The following is an 18,420-nucleotide window of genomic DNA, read 5'->3' as shown; positions in this document are numbered from 1 at the left end:
TTTACTTGCTCACCTATTGAAACCTAAACATGTAGAACTTTGGCTTAGATGTGATCTCTTGATGCCAGAGGGTAAGAGTGCTGTGTTATGGCTGGAGTCTCTTCTGCATGCCATGCTTTTCAGATGTCCTACTTCTGAAAACTACTGCCAGCTTTCCAGTCATGTATTTCAAGTAAGAGTAGTGCTTTGGTACTGCTTTCTGTAATCTATGAATTGTTTCTTCTTCTTTTTACTTCTTCTATTAAATGGCAGAAGACAGAACGAGAACCTTCCTCCTTTGTCCTGCTCACAGTAGGAAGCAAGACTCAAAAAAGCAAGGTAAGTTTGTTTGACTCTTCTGCTTTCCTTAAGTACCACCTATTTTTCGGGTGATGACCTCCAAGTAGCTCCTAGAAGGGGACAGGACTTGTGTAGCTGATGTGATCAGCTAGTTATGATAGTAGCTGCAGATACCAGGACACAGAGATCAACCAGCATGTGGGTGCCTCCATGTCACTGAGCTGTGCTGGGTTAGTCTGATCAGTAGTAATTAATCTTGTTGGCTGTTCACAAATGTATGGAACCGCCACCTTTTTTTCCTTTGTTTTTGTCTGCCCAGAAGTTGGGTTCTGCTTGTGTTTTTACCTCTTTTAGTTTTCAGTTTTCTCTGTCACACCTCCTGCTTCTTCCAAGCTAGGTCAGAGATCCAGCTTCCCCCATTCCTTTCCTCCTGCTGCCAGCACTCATCTCCCGGTAGAAGCAACTGTTTAATGGAGCAGCCTCAACCAGAGCCCCTGTGGGTGTCCTCCTTTATCCTTTAAGTGGATGGCACTGGAGCTGTAGCCTCCCACCTTTCCTACAAGCTCTACATCCCTCAAACTGCCCCTCTAGCTTGCTCATCCTTCCTTGCCGTCATGCTGCAGGTTTGGGAGCTGGCTCTGAGTGTCTGTGGGCTGGAAGCATTGCTCTGTCTCTCTGGGTAGAGAGGTGGGAGGAAGGGAGCAGTTCCTTGCTGCAGGTGAGGCAAGCTGCTGGTCCAGCCAACACCAGCTGGGGCCAACTGCAGCTCACCTGACTTGTTCTGCAGCATTTCCATATCTCCCAGAACTTGTTCTGGTTTTGCCAGAGACTCCACTTGTGCACGCTTCTGACATGGGAATTTCACTCTCTGTGTATAGCTGGGATGTAGCATCACTGAATTAAAATAAATAAATCACTGCGATCCTCTGCCATAGTATTCTTTGCTGCTCACAGACCACACTAAAACATGTGCCACAATCTTCTTTTTGCAGACCTGCAATTTCAACAAAGATCCCAAGTGGGGCCAGGCTTTCACCTTCTTTGTCCACAGTGCTCATTCCCAGTCACTGCACATTGAGGTGAGAGAAAAGCGCTTCCTTTGGAAACCTTTCATAGTGGATGTGATTTTGGTGCAGGTTCTTTCTGTCTGCATCTATTGGGGCCCTCCTACTTAAAAGGTGGAAGGAGCACCTGCTGTTGCACAGACAGCTCTCTGTTAGGTGATGCTGGTATCTACATCTGCGCTAGGCTTATGTAATTAATAATATCTTGGTACAAAACAAGGGATATTTCTGAAGTAAATAAGCTTATTTTGGTCTGTATGGAATGCCTTCTTGTTTTGCTGTTCCTAGTGGTGTGCTTTCCACTTTGTCACCTAATAAAACCTTTCTTTTCTAGATAAAAGACAAGGATCAGGATAGTTCTCTGGGAACATCGGTGGTATGTCTCTCTCACTTACTTAAGGACCCAAACATGACTCTGGATCAGAGATTTCAGCTGGACCATTCCAGTTCAGACAGCTTCATTAAGATTAAACTTGTGCTGCGGGTAAGTTGTTTGCTGTGTTCGCTTGGCTTCCCCAGCATAAGCTTCCAAATCTAGCCAAGCAAAAGATGAAATGCAGGAGAGAAGAAATGCAATTTTGCTTCACAAGTGAGTAGAAGGTAGAAGTGTGACAAGATCCTTAGCTGCAATTAATGGTGGAGATGAGAGCTCTGCCTCGAGGCTTCCCAAAGCTCAGTGCAGCAGCATTGCCTAGAACCTTCTCATGATGTTAAAGAGTGGAACTGAGAAAATCTGAGTTGGGAAATCAAAACAGCACAGCAGTGAGAGACTCTAGTGCTTAAGGATTGTTCTCTCACAGTGTTTAGACAAGTAAATACACAGTGTGACAAAGGAAGACAATGTCATAGCTTGTTCCATAGCCTTCTTTCATCTCTAAATGCAGTTTCCTGCTTTCTAAGTAGTGCTGTGATGATATTTAATGCTAGGTCGTAATGCTGGCAATACCACCAGTGTTTGGGCAGCAGTGCTCACTTTTTCTCCCTGCTGATTTTTAGGCTTTGAATGTTGAGGAACCTGATCCACAGAGAGTCAAGGCTGGTGTCGGTGCCACAAAGAAAGGTCCCATGCATGTCATGGAGAAAGGTGGAAACCAGCAGGAGTTTGTCCCTCCACCAAAACCAGAAGTCTCAAAAGTACCTCCTGTGAGCAAAGACACAGCTGTGCAGGAATCTCAGCCAAAAAAAGACAGCAGTGAAGACCTGGACACAAGCAACAGTTCAGCAGTGCCTGCAGCAAGTGAAACTGTTGCCAGCCTTGATGAGACAGAGAGTGAGCAAGACCCAGAGCATCGTGCGCCCTCAGCACTGCATACCAGGGCAGCAGTAGTACCCACGTTGCCGGTCGTAGAGGAACTGAGGCTTGCACCCAGTGTTACTTCACTGGGTTCTCTGCCTTCTTCTTGCTTTGAACTCAGTAGCAGCAATCTGGACCTTCATAAGTAGGTGGTTCTTCCAGTTGAATTGCTCTTCTCTTGAGAAAGTTTGGTTTTTATAAGTGTCGCTTGCATACAGGTGAATTCAAGGCTGCAAAATCAGCTCCTGCTGTTCAATCTAATACTTTGTGACTGGTAAATTCTTTAGCTCTGAGCAGGACTTCATTTATAAACCACTGGTAGGCCATTTTTTAAGTAATGTCTTGAATTTGAAACCACTTTGGAAACATGCAGAATGAGATGTAGAATTTTGCATATATAAGCATCCATTAGTATGCAGACAATGTACAAAACACATGCTGATCTGTGCTTTGCTGCTCCATCTACAGCAGGCCAATTGGGTGCTCTTTTCTGGCTACTTATACTTTGGGTCTGAGGACAGGGCTCTGTGCATAAGGCAGACAGAGCTGGCACCAACAGGAGTGTGTTTCTGTGCATCCTCTGTGGTCCAGCTGCCATAAGATGTCATGAAGAGGAGCAGTGCACTGAGAATCAGTTCTAGCTGAAAATGCATCACCAACTTGTGGAGCTCGTGTGCTGTTTCATGCTGCAGGGTTTCTGCATACGATCTATTAGATATCTGTATTTAAAGCTTTTGCTGTGTAACTGTCTTACAGTGGGATGGAAATGCCTCTGGGAGAGATTCAGCTCACAGTGCGCTATGCTTCCATACGGCAGAGCCTCGTTGTGCTGGTGAATGGCTGCAGGTAATGCTGGCAATTGCTTGCCTCTATCTGCATGGGAGAGGGAAGGAGCTCTCTGAGCTTGTGTCAGATATTCAGCAAAGCTGGAGCAGAACCACAAGAAGCATAAGCTGCCCAGCCAAGGTGAACACTATTGAGAACTGACACATGTCCTGGGATGTCTGAAGGAGATGTAAGTGTTGTGACAAGGACTGACACCTCTGACTGATGTTGTAAATGCCAATTTAGGAACCCACACGTTCACTAGTGGAATTTGTCTTCTCATCCATAAGATTTTAATTTTGCTTATGCTTCAGCTTCTCCATGATAAATGCTTTTAGCTCATGAATCCATGAAGGGTGGGTCTGATTCTAAGACAGACGGGGGATTAAAATGCATACAGTGGGAGAAGCTGCCTTGCTTGTCAACACCGTATTTCTTTTAACAGAAACTTAATACCCTCATCCAATCGTGGAGTGGATCCATATGTCCGTATATATCTGCTTCCAGATAGAAGATGGATAAGTAGGAAGAAGACTTCAGTTAAGAAAAGAACTCTGAACCCGCAGTATGATGAAAAGTAAGAAAACATTAATTATAATTCATGAATTATGTTATGATCTCTGTAAAGTGCAAGGCTTCCACACATTTAACTCCATGTCACTGCAGAGGCAACCTTTCCATGTGGGTACCTCACAGAGCTCGCTTCTGCGTTCATACTTCTTTGCCTGATGTTTCATCTGACATCTTGCCAAAAGTCAAAGGCAGGCATATACAAAGCATCTGGAGACAGATGGATGCCATCACTGAGTGCTGGTGGGAGCAACCTAATGTGTTGCCACCTCCTTGCTGACAGCTGACACTTCTACAGGTTTGCCACTGAAGAGGAAAGTGTTCTGTATAAAACTAATGGCAGTAGCACTTAATTAGAAGTAGAGTTAGTCTGAGAGGCATTTCTAGTCCAGTATGTCGATGAAGGTACACTTGTAAAAACACCTGAATGTTGGGTGATCCTGGGTAATTCAGCCTGTCCTCATGAACTCTACAGACTTAGTGCCAGCACTGCTGCTGGGAGCAGGATCTTCCTCCTCATCCCCAGTATTGGCATGTCCTGTACATCCTCAATTAAGTGTAATAGGTTGAGCAATACTTAGCTCCAAAACACATTACCTGTTTTACAACTCTGACTTGAGGAGAAACTATTCAGGTGGGCAGAACCTGAATGATTTAGCATGGACAGAATTGACGTGACATTTGATGATGTGTGCCAGAGCCATGAGTCAGAGCCATTAAGAATTTAATTGCTACAGGTTTATTTCTTTGTCTTCTCTTAATGTGGTATAAGCCTACTTTGTAAACTTGGGGGCTTGGCTTGGCTATTTCCTCTGAGTAACAAAGGTTGCATGGAAAACATGCTGATCTTCCACGAAGGGCAAAAATGGTTGTTAAACAGATTTCATCATGGATGCATGCTTTCCTTCATCCCCCTGGCATGGTCTGACCAGCAGGCTGTTATGGAAGAAGCTGGCTTGGAAGAAATTTCTCACAATGTTAATAAAACCTAAATAATTGCCTGTTTTGTTCCATGGGGAGTTGGCTGTGTTCACGTGTGTTTTGTAGTCAGCCCTCAAACTCTGCTAAAGCTGTGGTCGGGCACCAACGTTCTCAAGGTTTATAATGCACAGTCAAACCTTTCCAAACTTTGGGTGTGAGTCATTGATTGCGAAGGTCATTGCATGAAGCTGTGCTCCTTCTCTGTTAACGCTGCTGTATTTCGGCCACTGACACAGTTTTTGACGTAAGTCACTCCTTTCAAAACTTTACTTGCAGGTTTGAATTTTTTGAATCTTTGGAAGAAGTCAAGAAAAGGACCCTCGATGTTGCAGTGAAAAACAGCAGGCCATTCATTTCACAGGAAAAAAAGGAGCTGGGGAAAGTAAGTTTAATCAAGTTATGCTACTGGTTTAATAGTTGCAGTTTGAAAGAATCCTGTAATACTGAACTGCAACTCTGGTAGCTAAATCTGAATAATAGAACTAGCAGCCTGGAAACAACGTTAGTCTGAAATTGGGCTTTATCACCTTGGAAGCTCACGTGGGCTCATGTGATTGATAGGCAATGCTGCTTCGTTTCAAAGGAGGCCTCCTGAAATAGAAATGTGTTTCATGGGATGTCCAGCTGTCTGTTTGGGGATAGCTCCAATAGTGCAAATGTGGAGCTGAGAGAAATGTCATTAAAACCCAGAATTTGCCAACAGTACGTGCATTTTTCTGTGACCAGTAAACATGAATCCTGTGCTCAGTGACAGATGAATTTCCAAGCAGTGCTGTTCAGAAACTGAGCTTTAGTGCTGATGCTAGCTAATGCCTTTGTCCTGGGAGTGCATGAGTCTCATCTCCCTTGAGCCTCAGCTGTAGCCCTAGAGTTTGAAATTTGATGTGGAAGAGTTCTAGCTTAGCTCATCAACTTGTACATCATTTATATCCTATATTAAAAATATATATATACAAATAAAAATTTGTTTTTTTTAAAGGTGTGGATTGATTTGTCACAGGAGGATTTAATCAAGGGTTTTACACAGTGGTAAGTTTGTTTCATCTTCTAAACTCCCTCTAATAATGGCTCTGCTGAGAGTTTGTATGAGTGTTGTTGGGGTGATGGCAGAAAGGCTGTGTCTTTTGGTAAGCAACAATAATGTTTTACCTGCAAGTGCAGGACTAACTTGAATTAATCTGGCGGTTTTATCTAAGCTTTATGTTAATCTGGTTAATAGCGTGATACCTATCCTGTGAAACGGTTTTAATAAGAGGCCTCCTTGTCAATTATTCTGTCTTCAGCATATTTTAAATTACATAAAAACCACTGGCTCACATAAATAAAGAATTATGTTTATTAAAGTAAATTTGCAACAAATAAGTTGGATAAAGATCTTAACTAAATTAATACTGCGATCAGCAATATATATGTATGATAAAACGTTAATTACAAAGCATTTTTAGAAGCTATTTTAATAAGCCACTCACAGTTCTGCTTGTGTATTCATTGTGGTTCAGACGTCAACCTTAAGTATTGGTCTGAGGCAAAGATTAAGAACCATTTCTTTTTTTTCCCTTCTCAGTCTCAGGTTAATGGCAGTCATTCTTCCTTCATCCTTCAGTGAAGGAGGTGGAGGAATGCAGTGAGTGTAGCCCAGCAGCTTCCCAGTAGTGTGGTCAGCAGTGTAGGGAAACCAAGTTCCCCATGCCCAGCTTCTGTGTGTCTGATGGAAGTATATAGCAATTATGGCATAAGGAGAAAAATGACTCATCCAGAGTTCCTGGTAAAGGGCTGAAGTTTGAGGCCATCTCTGAAGCCTCCTTTGCCAACCTCCTGCCTACGAGGCAAAAGCAATAAAGTAGCCCAAGTTCTCTGTTGTGACAGTTTAAACTCTTTAAAGAAAGTCTTACACTGCTTCCTGTATCTGTCTTGCAGGTATGAGCTGACAAGAAGTAGACGCAAGAAAAACTGATTTCTTCTCATGTACATAAGTTATTAATTTTTAAACTTTGTAATGACTGTACATATCTCTTTTGTAATTGAAGTGTTTTGAAACAACCACTGCAAACTTGAAGCCATCTGCTGCTCAGGACATGTGCATTGAATGATCCTACTGCCATGAGTTCTCAATGAAGTAAAAAAAAAAGAAACAAAACAAAATACTGTGGGAATAATTTCTCTCTAAATAAGAAATCATTTATTCTTGATGTTTCTGGTGCATCTCCTCCCCAAAAATCCTTACATATGAATATGCTCTTAAGGAAGTGCCGTACCTGGAGATGTTTTTTAGATTGCCAGCTATGTGTGATTACTTCGTTCTCAGTTTCATTTCCCTAAGAGCCTATTCGTGTTGTTTTAATGATATCTGAAAGCATTACCCTTCTAAAATAATCAATTCTTAAACAGCATCTTTCATCTGTAAGGCTACAGAACTCATTCAAATAAACTGTAAGACTAATAGCAGTTCTTGAGAAACAAAGAAATTGATATTCTGCTTCTGAAAAGCATCTTAGCAGATTGTGGCTGCAGGTCTGCATATGATGAGCTTCCAAAAGCAGGGAGATTAGTTTGCCAGGATGTCATTAAGGTTTTAGTTTGTAATGCCTTAACATGTTCTGTTCTTTGTTACAACATTTCAGCATCTCATAAGCCTTGATAGTAAATCATTCTGCCTGAGGAACAGCAGAGTTTTGGACTGAGCTTTATTAATGTTGGAGTGAAATATACCAAAATATTTTTGGAAGCTTGGTGTACCTGTTTGTTTACAATAAACTTTGACATGTCTTGCTTAAGGAACTTTATCTATGCCCTTCTACAAATGACGGTAGAGTATGAGCGTGGTAACTTCAAATCCCTTCTAGGCAAAAAGCAATAAACCACTTTCTGAAGTAGGCTTAGAATATTTTCAGCCTAGATTACATTAACCCAGTGCGTTTAAATCCATAACCAGAAAAGAAATTCACTACGCAACAGTTTACAGCACAAAGCAGGAAGCATGAAATCATGCAGTGCTTGGAAAGAGGACAGTCCCTAACTCAAATCCCAAACCTAGCTGATGATGTAAACAGCATTTTAAAATAGGCTCCCAAGACAACCAAGGTAATGATGGAAGTATTACATCTATAAGGCACTTTGAGCAACATCATCTCATACCTGCTGATGAGCTACATTCAGAAAGGTAAGTGGTGTGGTGGTTTTTGCTTTTGTGCTGGCTTCAGTTTCTTAGACCTATACAGTATGCATTGGTCCTTTATCCAGTACAGAACAAGTTACTGTGGTTATTTTTCTTGTTACATGGTCAGTGTAAGAATGCAGAGAAACTAAAATAATGCAGTGGCAAAGCCAAACTTTTATTTATATCAAAAAGTCTGAAACTGTTCATTAGATAACAGAGATGAGAGGTAGCTGTAATGGCATGTGAATCAACAGGCCGCCTCACAGGTTAAGCCTTTCCAGGATAGACCAAACTAACTCTTATTATCTAGCTACCAACTTCAGCTTTTGTACAGTAGGTAAAATATCATCCAGGTTATTGATCTCTGTAACAGAATGAAAAGCAAAATTGTATGAGTTGTATATAAAACACCTTCAAGTTCAATCAAAATTCTAGCTTAAGTGTTAGAAATACAGCCAGTGAGCAAAAAACTACTGCAGAGAATGAACTCCTCAAACCTTTTAATGCTTTGGGGGGAAGAAAAATATTATTTTAGCTTCTAAGTTTTACGGTTGGATGTAAATGACCCCATTTTCAATGAAAACCTAGGTATTTCAGACACTTTCTTAGAAGAGGAGAGCAAGGCAAGGGTTACCACCTTTTCTCTTACTTCTCTTGTGTGTTTTTTTTGCACACCAGGAGTAAACAAAGCATGTTAGCTATTTAAAGTCCTGGGAGGGGACTCTGTCATGAAGATAATTACAACTTGCAAATGTTACTCACCTAGAAGAGAGAGCAAATCTTGAATGAGAGCTTGAAACGGTGGAAAGAAGCATTCGTGTTCTTCTAGCTTATTGATGATACTGAAATTTGTAAGTAAGACCATTACCTCAAAAGTGTAAGAACATATTAAGTTCATTTGCTTGGCTGTTTTGCCATACAGTGTCACTGCTTTCTGAAAATACTGTTACTTAGTGTATATACAAATGCACCTGCACCAAAAATGCGTTCTCACATTCTGAAACCTGCAGCCAACAACTGTTAAAAGTCAGAAGACTATCTTTGATTCCACTGTTCCTGCCCGATATACTTTCCTCCTTATATAGTGCCATGTAATTATCGGACTGGAGCAGCAGCCTATATTGCTAAATATATCAGCCACCCAGGTAGTATAACAGCTACAGAGGTGGAGACGAGAATGTTATGAGCAGCTTGTCTATAGTTAAAACTGCAAGGAGCACAGGAAGGTTGATGGTGTCAGTGTTGTTAACTTTGCCTGTTACAAATTTACTGCTGCACTTCATCTCTTTGTACATTTGTACATCACATTCTGAATGCAAGCTCTTACAACTTGCTACCGCCTCTATGTTCCCATCAGTTGATGACAAGAACAAGATTTGTCCAGCTCCCAGAAGATCTGTAGGAAGCTTGAGGTGTACATTCTCTCAGCAACTAATACATTTCAATATTACAGTTGGAACCTTGAAGTAGTTTCACATCCCCACCAACATGCAGCACTTGCTATGTCTACTTATGAAACATAAGCTTAAGAGGCTTTGTTTGATCACTGTATCCATGCAAATCAACAAGGTAGTGCTAAGGGAACCTTGATTTTTTTTCTATTTACCAGCAATACCCTTTTGAAAGCGTTCAAGATTTGTTCCATGTAGGATAGTAGTAAATCCTTTAGACAGTAAATCCTTTACTGTCACAGCTAGCTGACTAGCAAATGATTAAAGTCCCTTCCAGTATAAATCTGAGGCAGCTCTTTCAATCCTTAAGATTTATGTTTGCAGAATTGCTGCCAGTGGAACAGATCTAAATACCTGTGGATGTCTTGGGTCCCCAGAAGCCGCTGTAGTTGTTCAGTCACATTCTCATTAATTATGTCACACAGTTTCCCAACAGTATCCACCACCACCGTGGGTGGAACTGAACTATCTGGAAAACAAAGACTTCATGTTTCTGGTAAGAGTAACAACAGGAAAAGAAGACATAATTCAATTCTTATAAGTGCCCAGATTCTGTTCAACTTTCATGTATCTAGGCACACGTTTCATCATTCGCAGAAAACAAAATGCCTATGTTGAGAAATACACTGATACTACTGGGAGGGGGAACCTCTCATTAATCCCCCAGTAGCTAAAAACATGACAGATCTAGGTATTTTTTTGATTGAAATGGTACTACAGTGTGTCCTACACTGTCACTGGAAAGCAGCCAACTGCCATTGTATACAGAGAAGGGTGTATTGGCTTCCTGTAGCGCAACAGAAGTACTTCATGGAGGGAACCTGCTCCCTGATATTTTGTTAGCAGCAAGAACTTGTTCTGTTTGTTTGTTTGTTTCAACCTACTTTGGCTACTGTGATGAGAGGTAAAAAGGTACCGGGTTCTTTGTCCTTTCCTCGCTCGGTTTCAGAGGAACTATTTGTGGAGAAGGTGTCCACTGAACTCCATTGCTTTGTAATTACTAGGGAGATGAGAAGCTTCTTCAGCTCCTGTCGGTGGTGGCAGGCAGGAAGTCTGCTTCCCTCTTTGAATGAGGCTTCAAAGGGCGCGGTAGTTCAGGAGCCTTGCCCTCTGGCTGTACACCCTGCAGCACAGCCAAGCCTCTAAACCCATGAGCTCAGGGAAGATTAGCAGCTGCTGTTCTTCAGAAGTGCAAAACCAGAAGAGAATGAATGGGCACTTGGAAGTAACTTCACAGGCCTCTGACTACTGGTGGCACTTAGTTCTTGGCATTCAATACTTCAGGAACAAGTAAACCTTTAGGATTGTAAGAGGGATGTTCTTAAGGACTGGACATACTTACCCTTGAGTGAGTTACTGAGGAGAAGTCGAGAGCAAAGTTTATTTGTTATTCTAGAACAATTTAAAGCAAACAAAAAAACCTTATGTTTCAAGTAGAACATTAAAATTGATAAGGGAGAATTAATAAGTCAGTGCTCATAAAACAAAGCTTTTCCTTTGGAAATAGCCTGAACAAGTGGTAGGTGCTGAGCCTTTACCTAGTTCCAGGAGCTCTTGGAGATTTCTCATAGCATTGGTGAGTTCTCCGAGTTTTGTGTACACCTCATTCATTCGTGGGTAAATGCCATTCAGAGAATTCACATCAAACAACTTCTGGAAGTGAGAGACTATTGCAAACAGTGTTGGTAAGGACGGTCTCTGGCTGTTCTGCAGAAAGCAGAAAGGGTAGCTTTTCTAAGTTGTTGCTTAGCAAAGTAAGGATTCTTTTAACCACGAGGCATTCTTTAAACAAGTCCACAAAGAAAAACAGGTGTAACTTCCCTTATTAAATTGATGCATTTCAAATATTCTTAAATCTCAAGAGATATATCCAGCAAACCAAAAATACTCTCGTGAAAAACAAATATTCTTTTGGAAGCTTTGTTTTCTGTTGCTTATTAAGTCTGTTTATGTATTCTGAATGCTGACTAAGAAAAAGATGGAACAGGATAATACCTAACACTACAGGGCAAGGCAAATTCGTGGTTGGTGAAACGACCTTGATTAAAGCAGTCTTCCCCAGGGTGAATTTATCCATTATGTGAAAGTAGTCTCAGAGAATTGGACCTCTTCACACAGCTATTTCTTAAACCCCAGAAGGCTTTGAAATGCAGAAGTCTAATCAACGTGTGAAGAATTACCTTTTCCTTGTTTTCTATTTCTTCTAAAACTGTATCTACCATGAACTGAAGGTCTTGAACTCGTATGGATTCTGTGTTATCTTGTGGATCCGTAATGTGCCAGGGCACCAATTCCAGAGACAGTTTTCTCAATGACCTGTGCAAATCCTTTTAAAACAGAGGGGACACGTCTTACTGTAATAACTGCTTGAATATTCTGTCCATTTAACACCAGGTCAGAAAACAACACAAACTAAAGCACAAGAACACCCCCGCAAAGAGTAAAGAAGCACTGTGAGGTTTTCAACAGATTAAAGGAGGAATACAGAGCTAAGCATGTGAGTACATTACCTTTAGGGCCACTAGTTGATCTGCCCACATTTCTATAGTGAGTGGGAGGTGCTCAAATCCACAGTCCTGTCCATTCTCTTTAATGTAATTTTGCACTGGCCCTTTACTGCGCCTGTATATTAATGGAGGAGCTCTTGGACTTCGTATAATAGAGTCAATATTGGACAACACCTTCAATAACAGATAGAAAAAAAGTTATTGCTCAAACTAAGCATTTTATTCTAAACTCCTTCACCACCAGTCACAATCATCTAAACACTAAATCATAAATATCTCCAGTAAGTTACTAACAATGACTTTTATAGAGGCACTCAATATGTCTGTCATAGATTCAAAGATTTAAAAATATACTGAGTAGAAGAAAAGTAAAAGTAATGCATGTAGACTTCCCACCAAGGGAATATTATGTTTATCTCCTCACAACACTGTTACTTCCACAGTTTATATTTTGCTAAGGTTTACTGCATTTGCTCCTTCTTAACTTAAGGAAAAATAAAAAGCTACTATCTCAGTAGCTCTTAAAACCGTAACAGAAAGGTATGCTTTGCACAGGACCTTGGTCTGTGTCCACTGTCCTGCTAAGAGCTTGGGCTAAATCATCAATGGGAGGTTTGGCAAGCTAATTTCTGCTTTGCTGTAACTTCAGGTAGTTTACAATAAGGTAGCCTACATCAGCTGCCATAGCCAGAACATTATATGTTATCTTCAGGGCTTTCCTCCAGGATTCAAAAGAGCATGCTTCAGTTTACACAATTAAACAAAACTCATATTTTGTTATGGCAGTGCCAGATACGCACAGTGCCAATGAAGTTGGCATACCTGTAAGTACTGCTGGCAAACTGCATGCAGCTGATCTTCTGCAGTAATTTTAGGTTCTTTCTTTTCTTCTGTTCCTTCTCTGGTAGTGCTCCCTGAAGACCTGCATGCCAAATACATACAGTAGGTCACCAGTAGGCCAAACACATAGGGTAAGATGGCTTCCAGTCTGAAACTACTGAATCGTACCCACTGCATGAGTGAAAAGAGCATTTAAATAGACAGAAAGTAAAATGAAGAGCTGAACATTTTTAAAGCGATGTCTTTTTCAGATAATGCACTTTGCTAAAAATATGTAGTATTCAGTATACACGTACACAAATAATTAAGTGAAATTCCAGACTGACACTTTGTCAGTAGATTTCTGTTATCTTTAAAGTATTTTCTAAGCAGTGATCCAGAGGGGAAAAAAAAAGTAAATTTCTAAGGATAATATGGACATAGCTCAGGTATCTTCAACAGTTCACCAACTCTCATAATACTCTCAATCCACAATGCAACTAATAACTTGCTTTATAGCTCACAGAAGGGGCAGACAACAGAGTTTGGTCCTGCCCATACTGCCTGTGGTAACACTCCAATCCCAAAAGACAAAATGGAACTACAAAGAGACAGTGGTGTGCACCAATTTGGACACCACGCTACCACTTTGGAGATTCATAGGGTGTCTTTGGAGATGCAGAAGCATTTGCTGCCCACAAACCAGGCTCTAAGGGACAGTGGTGATAAGGTATGTGATTTGCAAGCTGCTATCTACATGACTGGTTGCAGAGTATCTTTCCCTTATATAGTTCAGAGGATTCATGAAAGTTACTGAAGAAAAATAGTTACTGGATAGTTTTCTTTAAAGTTTTCTCTAGTTTCTTCACTCGGTGCTTGTAAAGTTTTAATTCCTGTGCAGTTGGTCTGTTGGAAAGAAAACATACCGTATTATCTATCTCACATTGAAAGACAGCTGTAAAATTCAGCCAAGTGAAAAAGTAAGAAAGCTTTACCAGTGCCATAACTTCATTCTGGAAATGAAATTCTACAACAAATTACGTGTGGCAATAATTGTAATACAGATATAGTGTGGCACCCAAACCAATTTTGCTGGCTCAGGCTTTCTTACTAAAACTATCTGCTTCTCTACCCTGTCCAGCAGGTTTTAAGTTGAAATCAGGCTTGGCAGTAATACTGCCAGTGGAAAGAACAATTTTGCCCACATGCATTTTTTCCTGCTTTAGCTGAATGAAGTGCAAATATCAATGCAGTTGTCCAACATGATGCACTGTACAGTAATAGCTGTTATCATTAGCGGCGCTGGGAGGAAAGGTTGATTGCTGCTGCTCTATTAAAATACTAATTATTTTATGAATGGACTTTAAAGACAGATTTCACATGACACTTTCAGTTGCTGTGCTTACAGTTTCCTTCTTTGTGAAGCAAAGCCTACTGATGTGCTTTTAAAAATGATGTTTGTCCCTTCTCACCTTGATTCTAAATCTTTCTTGAGATTTGTATTTTCAAGCAAAAGCTGCTCATTCCTGGCTTTGGTTTCAACAAGCTGATTCTGAAAAGACTGCAACATACACTGTGTTAGTTCTTTTATTTCATTCATTCCATAATCAACACGCTTGAATACGTTCAAGCATGTCAGGTGTTAAGATTCCCATTTGCTTTATATAGTAAGACAGCATAGGTGAGGAAACAGACCTCACTAAGATCAAGAGCCTGCTGTAGTAGCCCACAGGTAGAGAAGCAGAGAACTCACAGCATAGTACTGAACCTTTGCATAATGAGATGAAGACAGTGAATGCTGCCCAGAGAGTTTACAAGCTCTGAAGACAAAAACGAGCAGACAGAAACCAAACACACATGCATTTTTATGTGGTTCTTCAGGGGTTACCATTTAGTGATCCACATGGACTTATTCTTAGCAGTTCCATACCGTGAGCAGCGCTCTGTAATTCGGAGTAGCATCTAGATTTAAGAATTTTTCTTTGCTTTTTACTTCTCTTTGTATATCACCTTCGGCTTTTTTATATTGCCTATTAGGAAAAATAAATAGTTCCAGCTTATTTCAATTCAATTGCCACAGAAATCTAAGGTTGTTTATTTTGCAGGTACACGTGACAAGATTTCCACACACTGAACTATGATCAGAATAGAAACACTGTCATTGGGCTTCTCTATTATTCTGGGAAGCTGTTTCATATACTAACTGAGTACGTTTATTCCTCAGGAGACATTACAGTGCAAGCAAATCCAATTTCAGCTTTCTAGATAACAATCTCAAATGATGAGAATGTCTCTCAGGTATCTGCTTGTTGCTCTGTATCATGTAAGCAACATGATGGAGCTGAGAAGCTGGTATTCCTTTTTTTTTTTCCCTACTTTCTCTTTAGGAAATCAGTGAATTGAGCATAGCTAATGCAGTAGTGCTGCCTGTAAACCAGTGCAAAGGGGAAAGTGGAAAAACAAACAAAGGATTATAGCTCATGTGTCTAAATACAACGCCCTCCTGGCTGCACTGGCCTGAGTGAGCAGCTGCTCAGACTGACTGAGAGCTATTTCCAGGATTAATCCAAACTTCCAACACCATTACAGTCCTTGGCTGTTCCTTACATTTTAGTGACATCTAGAAAACAGAACGTTTGCCGCTCCAAGTTTTAAGAACAGCAAGGAGAAAGAAAACTTTGAGCAGTAGGACCATGAGGCATTAGATGAGACTCACCTTAGCTCCTTCTTCATTTGATTAATTTGAGATTCATAATAATCAATTAGGCAAAGAAACCTGGAAAAGGAAAAATGGTATTTTGAGCTTTAGATACTGTTACCAGCCTATTGGAACAGGATAGCTTACACAGCTGCACTGTATTTCAAAAGTGACTGTTTCTCTCTCGGATCAGTCAGTTTTCCAAAGAAGAAATGTAGAGACATTAACTGTCTATTAGATTAAAAGTGGCAAAATGACTCAAGAGAAGACAAAAGCTAAATCCTTCTGACAGCCCCCACATCTCATGGGTATGTTCAGCCAGCAAGCTTAACAAGCTGGCACAGTCTTGAGCTGTAGGGCTGCAGGGACCATTGGAAGTGATATAAGAGCCCAGGTCACACACAGCCTAAGAACTTCAATTTCCAGAGAAACTACAAGTGCTTTCTAAGGAAGTGGCTGTAAGGAAATAAAGCCATAGAGAAATGTACAGGTGAGAAACTGCATTTCCTTTTGAACCTCTCTAAGATTTTCTGTTTTGAATATACAGGTGAGAAATGCCAGGGAACCAATCTCAGTGCTTCTATTTTTTTGTTTAATGAGGGCACAAGAGAAAGTCAGAGGCACACAAACAATCCCTCTAAACTCTCTCTTACTTAAACATCCTAGGCAGACCTGGATAGACCAGGCCACACCAGCACAATAAGGCAACAGCCACCTGAGGCCTAGAAGTTGTCAAATCTCTGACTGTAGCTGAAAGATGGAGATTTTACTGCAGGAGACGTAGGCTTAGAATACTTTCAGAACTTGCCCAGAGTGCCTGGAAAGTATGCTTGCAGTTAGCGGTCACAAAAGCTGCTTTCCCAAACTGACTTTGTTGCTGTTGTTTTGCTTTATTACTTTTGCTTTTTGCTTTGTTATTTAAATGTACATTCTAAAATGTTACAAGGCCCAGACCAAAATCACTGTACCAGATGCAGTTTCCAGAATAAGCCATTCCGCTCTCTTTGCTGACACCTAGTGGATTTAGAAGCTGAGAAGTTTTACCTTCTGCCATGCATTTATTCAGCTTGTACTCCTAAGATCTCCAGCTATTTTTCCATTAAGTATCAAGAACAGTCACTTTAGAATCCATTTATTCGTTTAATCTTACAAGTCATTCACCAATATAACAAAATTCCTTACTGCTGATCTAGAAGGGACTTGGGAGCTCTCTTGCAAAACTGGCAGAACATTTTGGTTTGAGTGGCAACACGCTGCTGCTCCTCCACCCCAGCTTTGCACAGCTCCCTCTGCAAACGGGCAATAATCTCCTCTTGTTCTTGCAGCTTTTCCTGCTGCTGTTGGTATTTTGCCTGTGAGGAGATAATAGGAGCATTCAGAAATTATTCTAACTGGAGATGATGCTCCACCTGCCCACGCAGGCACTCGGTCCCAAGGAAGCTTAACCAGACAGCCAGTGGAAGAAGGGTTCATATGTTTTTCCAATTTATTATTAGAAAATTACTCATGAAATGTAAAAATCAGCTAAAAATAGTGTACTAACTTGGATACGAGACTCATGTTTATTTGGACACTTCTAGACCTCTCAAAAGAAGTCAAAAGTTTGAGTGCTGCGGACTGAGTTACCTGTGAAACCAGCTGATCCTTTTGAAGATCTTGGACCTGATTCTGTTGCCGGCAAACTTTAGCTATTGTCTCATCTTCCAGCTGACGGATTTTTGACTTGATGTTTTCCACCACATTTTCCAGTTCGTTAGCCCTTTTCTCTTGCCGAGATGCCCGACCTCGTTCCTGTCGTACCTCATCTCTAGGAACATAAATCTTTGATTTAAATTAAACTCATTTCTCTAAGTGCAGTGAAAGAAGCATGGGCCTGCCAAATGTTGTCTGATGGTGCCCAGTAACAGCCTGCATCAGCAGGCACAGGAAATACGTTGCTATGGGAAGCAGCAGCAGATGGTTAAGACAACAGCTCAAGCAGATCTGGGCCAATATTGCTGCATACTGGACAAAAATCTTAAGAAATAGGTCTGTGGCCTTAGATGTGACAGCAAACAGGCAGGGATGATGCTTTTTGCTTTGCATTACCTGTAAATTCCCTTCACAGCACCTTACCTAAGATTATGATTAGTCTCCATAAGCCCGTACATCATCTTCTGTTGTCGGTCGGTGTCTTCCAATAACGTTTTTAATGCAAGTCTTATTCCCACACTGTCCAAAGCGATCACATCTGGAAGCACACATCGCAAACAAAGCCTTAACCAAAGGCTTTTGGTACCTGAAGATCGCATCACCACTACCATCTGGAACCGACGGCTTCAGCAGTGCCTCACGACTTCAGGTCTGCTGCCCGAGAACCCCTCCACCATCGGCACTCCTTACCTGGAGCGCTGCCGCTGCCCGGGGACGCCGCGATGCTCAGGGGCTCCATTCCATGGCGCAGCAGCAGCGTGTTGAGGGTCTCCCATTCCGCTTCCTCCTGCTGCAGCTGGGAAGAGGCAGAAACCTGAGCGCTGAGGGTCGGCATGCAAACAGCACGCAGGCGCTCCGGTCGTAGCGATCGCTGTTAGAAAGGAGAATGGGTGCCAGCGAGCCGAAGTTGTGCTTTCTAAGGAGCGGGGCGGACGCCGGGTGTCTGCTTTGCTTCGGAGCCGCTTTGTGTCACTACCGCGGTACCTCCGCCATAGCGAGCCGCCGGCGGAAAGGAAGAGCAGGGAAGGAAGGGAAACGGCCGAACGGGCGCGGAGGGCGGGCTCTGAGCTCTGGGGTGGTAAC

The 18,420-nt window shown here is 41.5% G+C and overlaps 2 protein-coding genes across 4 annotated transcripts in view; one reads left to right on the top strand and one right to left on the bottom strand.

Moving 5' to 3' along the window:
• Positions 1 to 7,791, top strand: part of ESYT3 (extended synaptotagmin 3) — a 36,809-nt gene extending 29,018 nt beyond the window's left edge. For both annotated transcript variants that reach the window (XM_040703644.2, XM_422118.8), the window contains 9 exons: positions 253 to 318; positions 1,272 to 1,358; positions 1,678 to 1,827; positions 2,340 to 2,782; positions 3,394 to 3,483; positions 3,908 to 4,039; positions 5,290 to 5,395; positions 5,993 to 6,042; positions 6,931 to 7,791. In XM_040703644.2, the coding sequence (XP_040559578.1) occupies positions 253 to 318; positions 1,272 to 1,358; positions 1,678 to 1,827; positions 2,340 to 2,782; positions 3,394 to 3,483; positions 3,908 to 4,039; positions 5,290 to 5,395; positions 5,993 to 6,042; positions 6,931 to 6,967 (1,161 nt within the window). In that variant the 3' untranslated portion in view covers positions 6,968 to 7,791. The remainder of the gene's footprint in view (positions 1 to 252; positions 319 to 1,271; positions 1,359 to 1,677; positions 1,828 to 2,339; positions 2,783 to 3,393; positions 3,484 to 3,907; positions 4,040 to 5,289; positions 5,396 to 5,992; positions 6,043 to 6,930) is intronic.
• On the bottom strand, positions 4,756 to 18,344 carry CEP70 (centrosomal protein 70). Of its 2 annotated transcripts, none has more exons than XM_040703646.2 (15): positions 18,028 to 18,344; positions 17,761 to 17,875; positions 17,272 to 17,452; positions 16,828 to 16,997; positions 15,664 to 15,723; positions 14,878 to 14,977; positions 14,420 to 14,508; positions 13,779 to 13,853; positions 12,951 to 13,050; positions 12,132 to 12,302; positions 11,802 to 11,948; positions 11,160 to 11,328; positions 9,976 to 10,090; positions 8,933 to 9,012; positions 4,756 to 5,386 (listed from the first exon to the last, which is right to left on the bottom strand). In XM_040703646.2, the coding sequence occupies exons 1-15, from the start codon at positions 18,170 to 18,172 to the stop codon at positions 5,364 to 5,366; spliced, it is 1,740 nt and encodes a 579-aa protein (XP_040559580.1). In that variant the 5' UTR covers positions 18,173 to 18,344; the 3' UTR covers positions 4,756 to 5,363. The 2 variants fall into 2 exon arrangements, with proteins under 2 accessions (XP_040559580.1, XP_426601.3); XM_426601.7 differs by lacking the exon at positions 4,756 to 5,386 and adding an exon at positions 8,325 to 8,534.
• Positions 18,345 to 18,420: the final 76 nt, after the last annotated feature.

Source organism: Gallus gallus, chromosome 7 (assembly GCF_016699485.2).
Source record: "Gallus gallus isolate bGalGal1 chromosome 7, bGalGal1.mat.broiler.GRCg7b, whole genome shotgun sequence".
Lineage (NCBI taxonomy): Eukaryota > Metazoa > Chordata > Aves > Galliformes > Phasianidae > Gallus > Gallus gallus.
The sequence above is the reverse complement of the archived record's forward strand: the minus strand, read 5'-3'. Positions and strand labels throughout refer to the sequence as shown.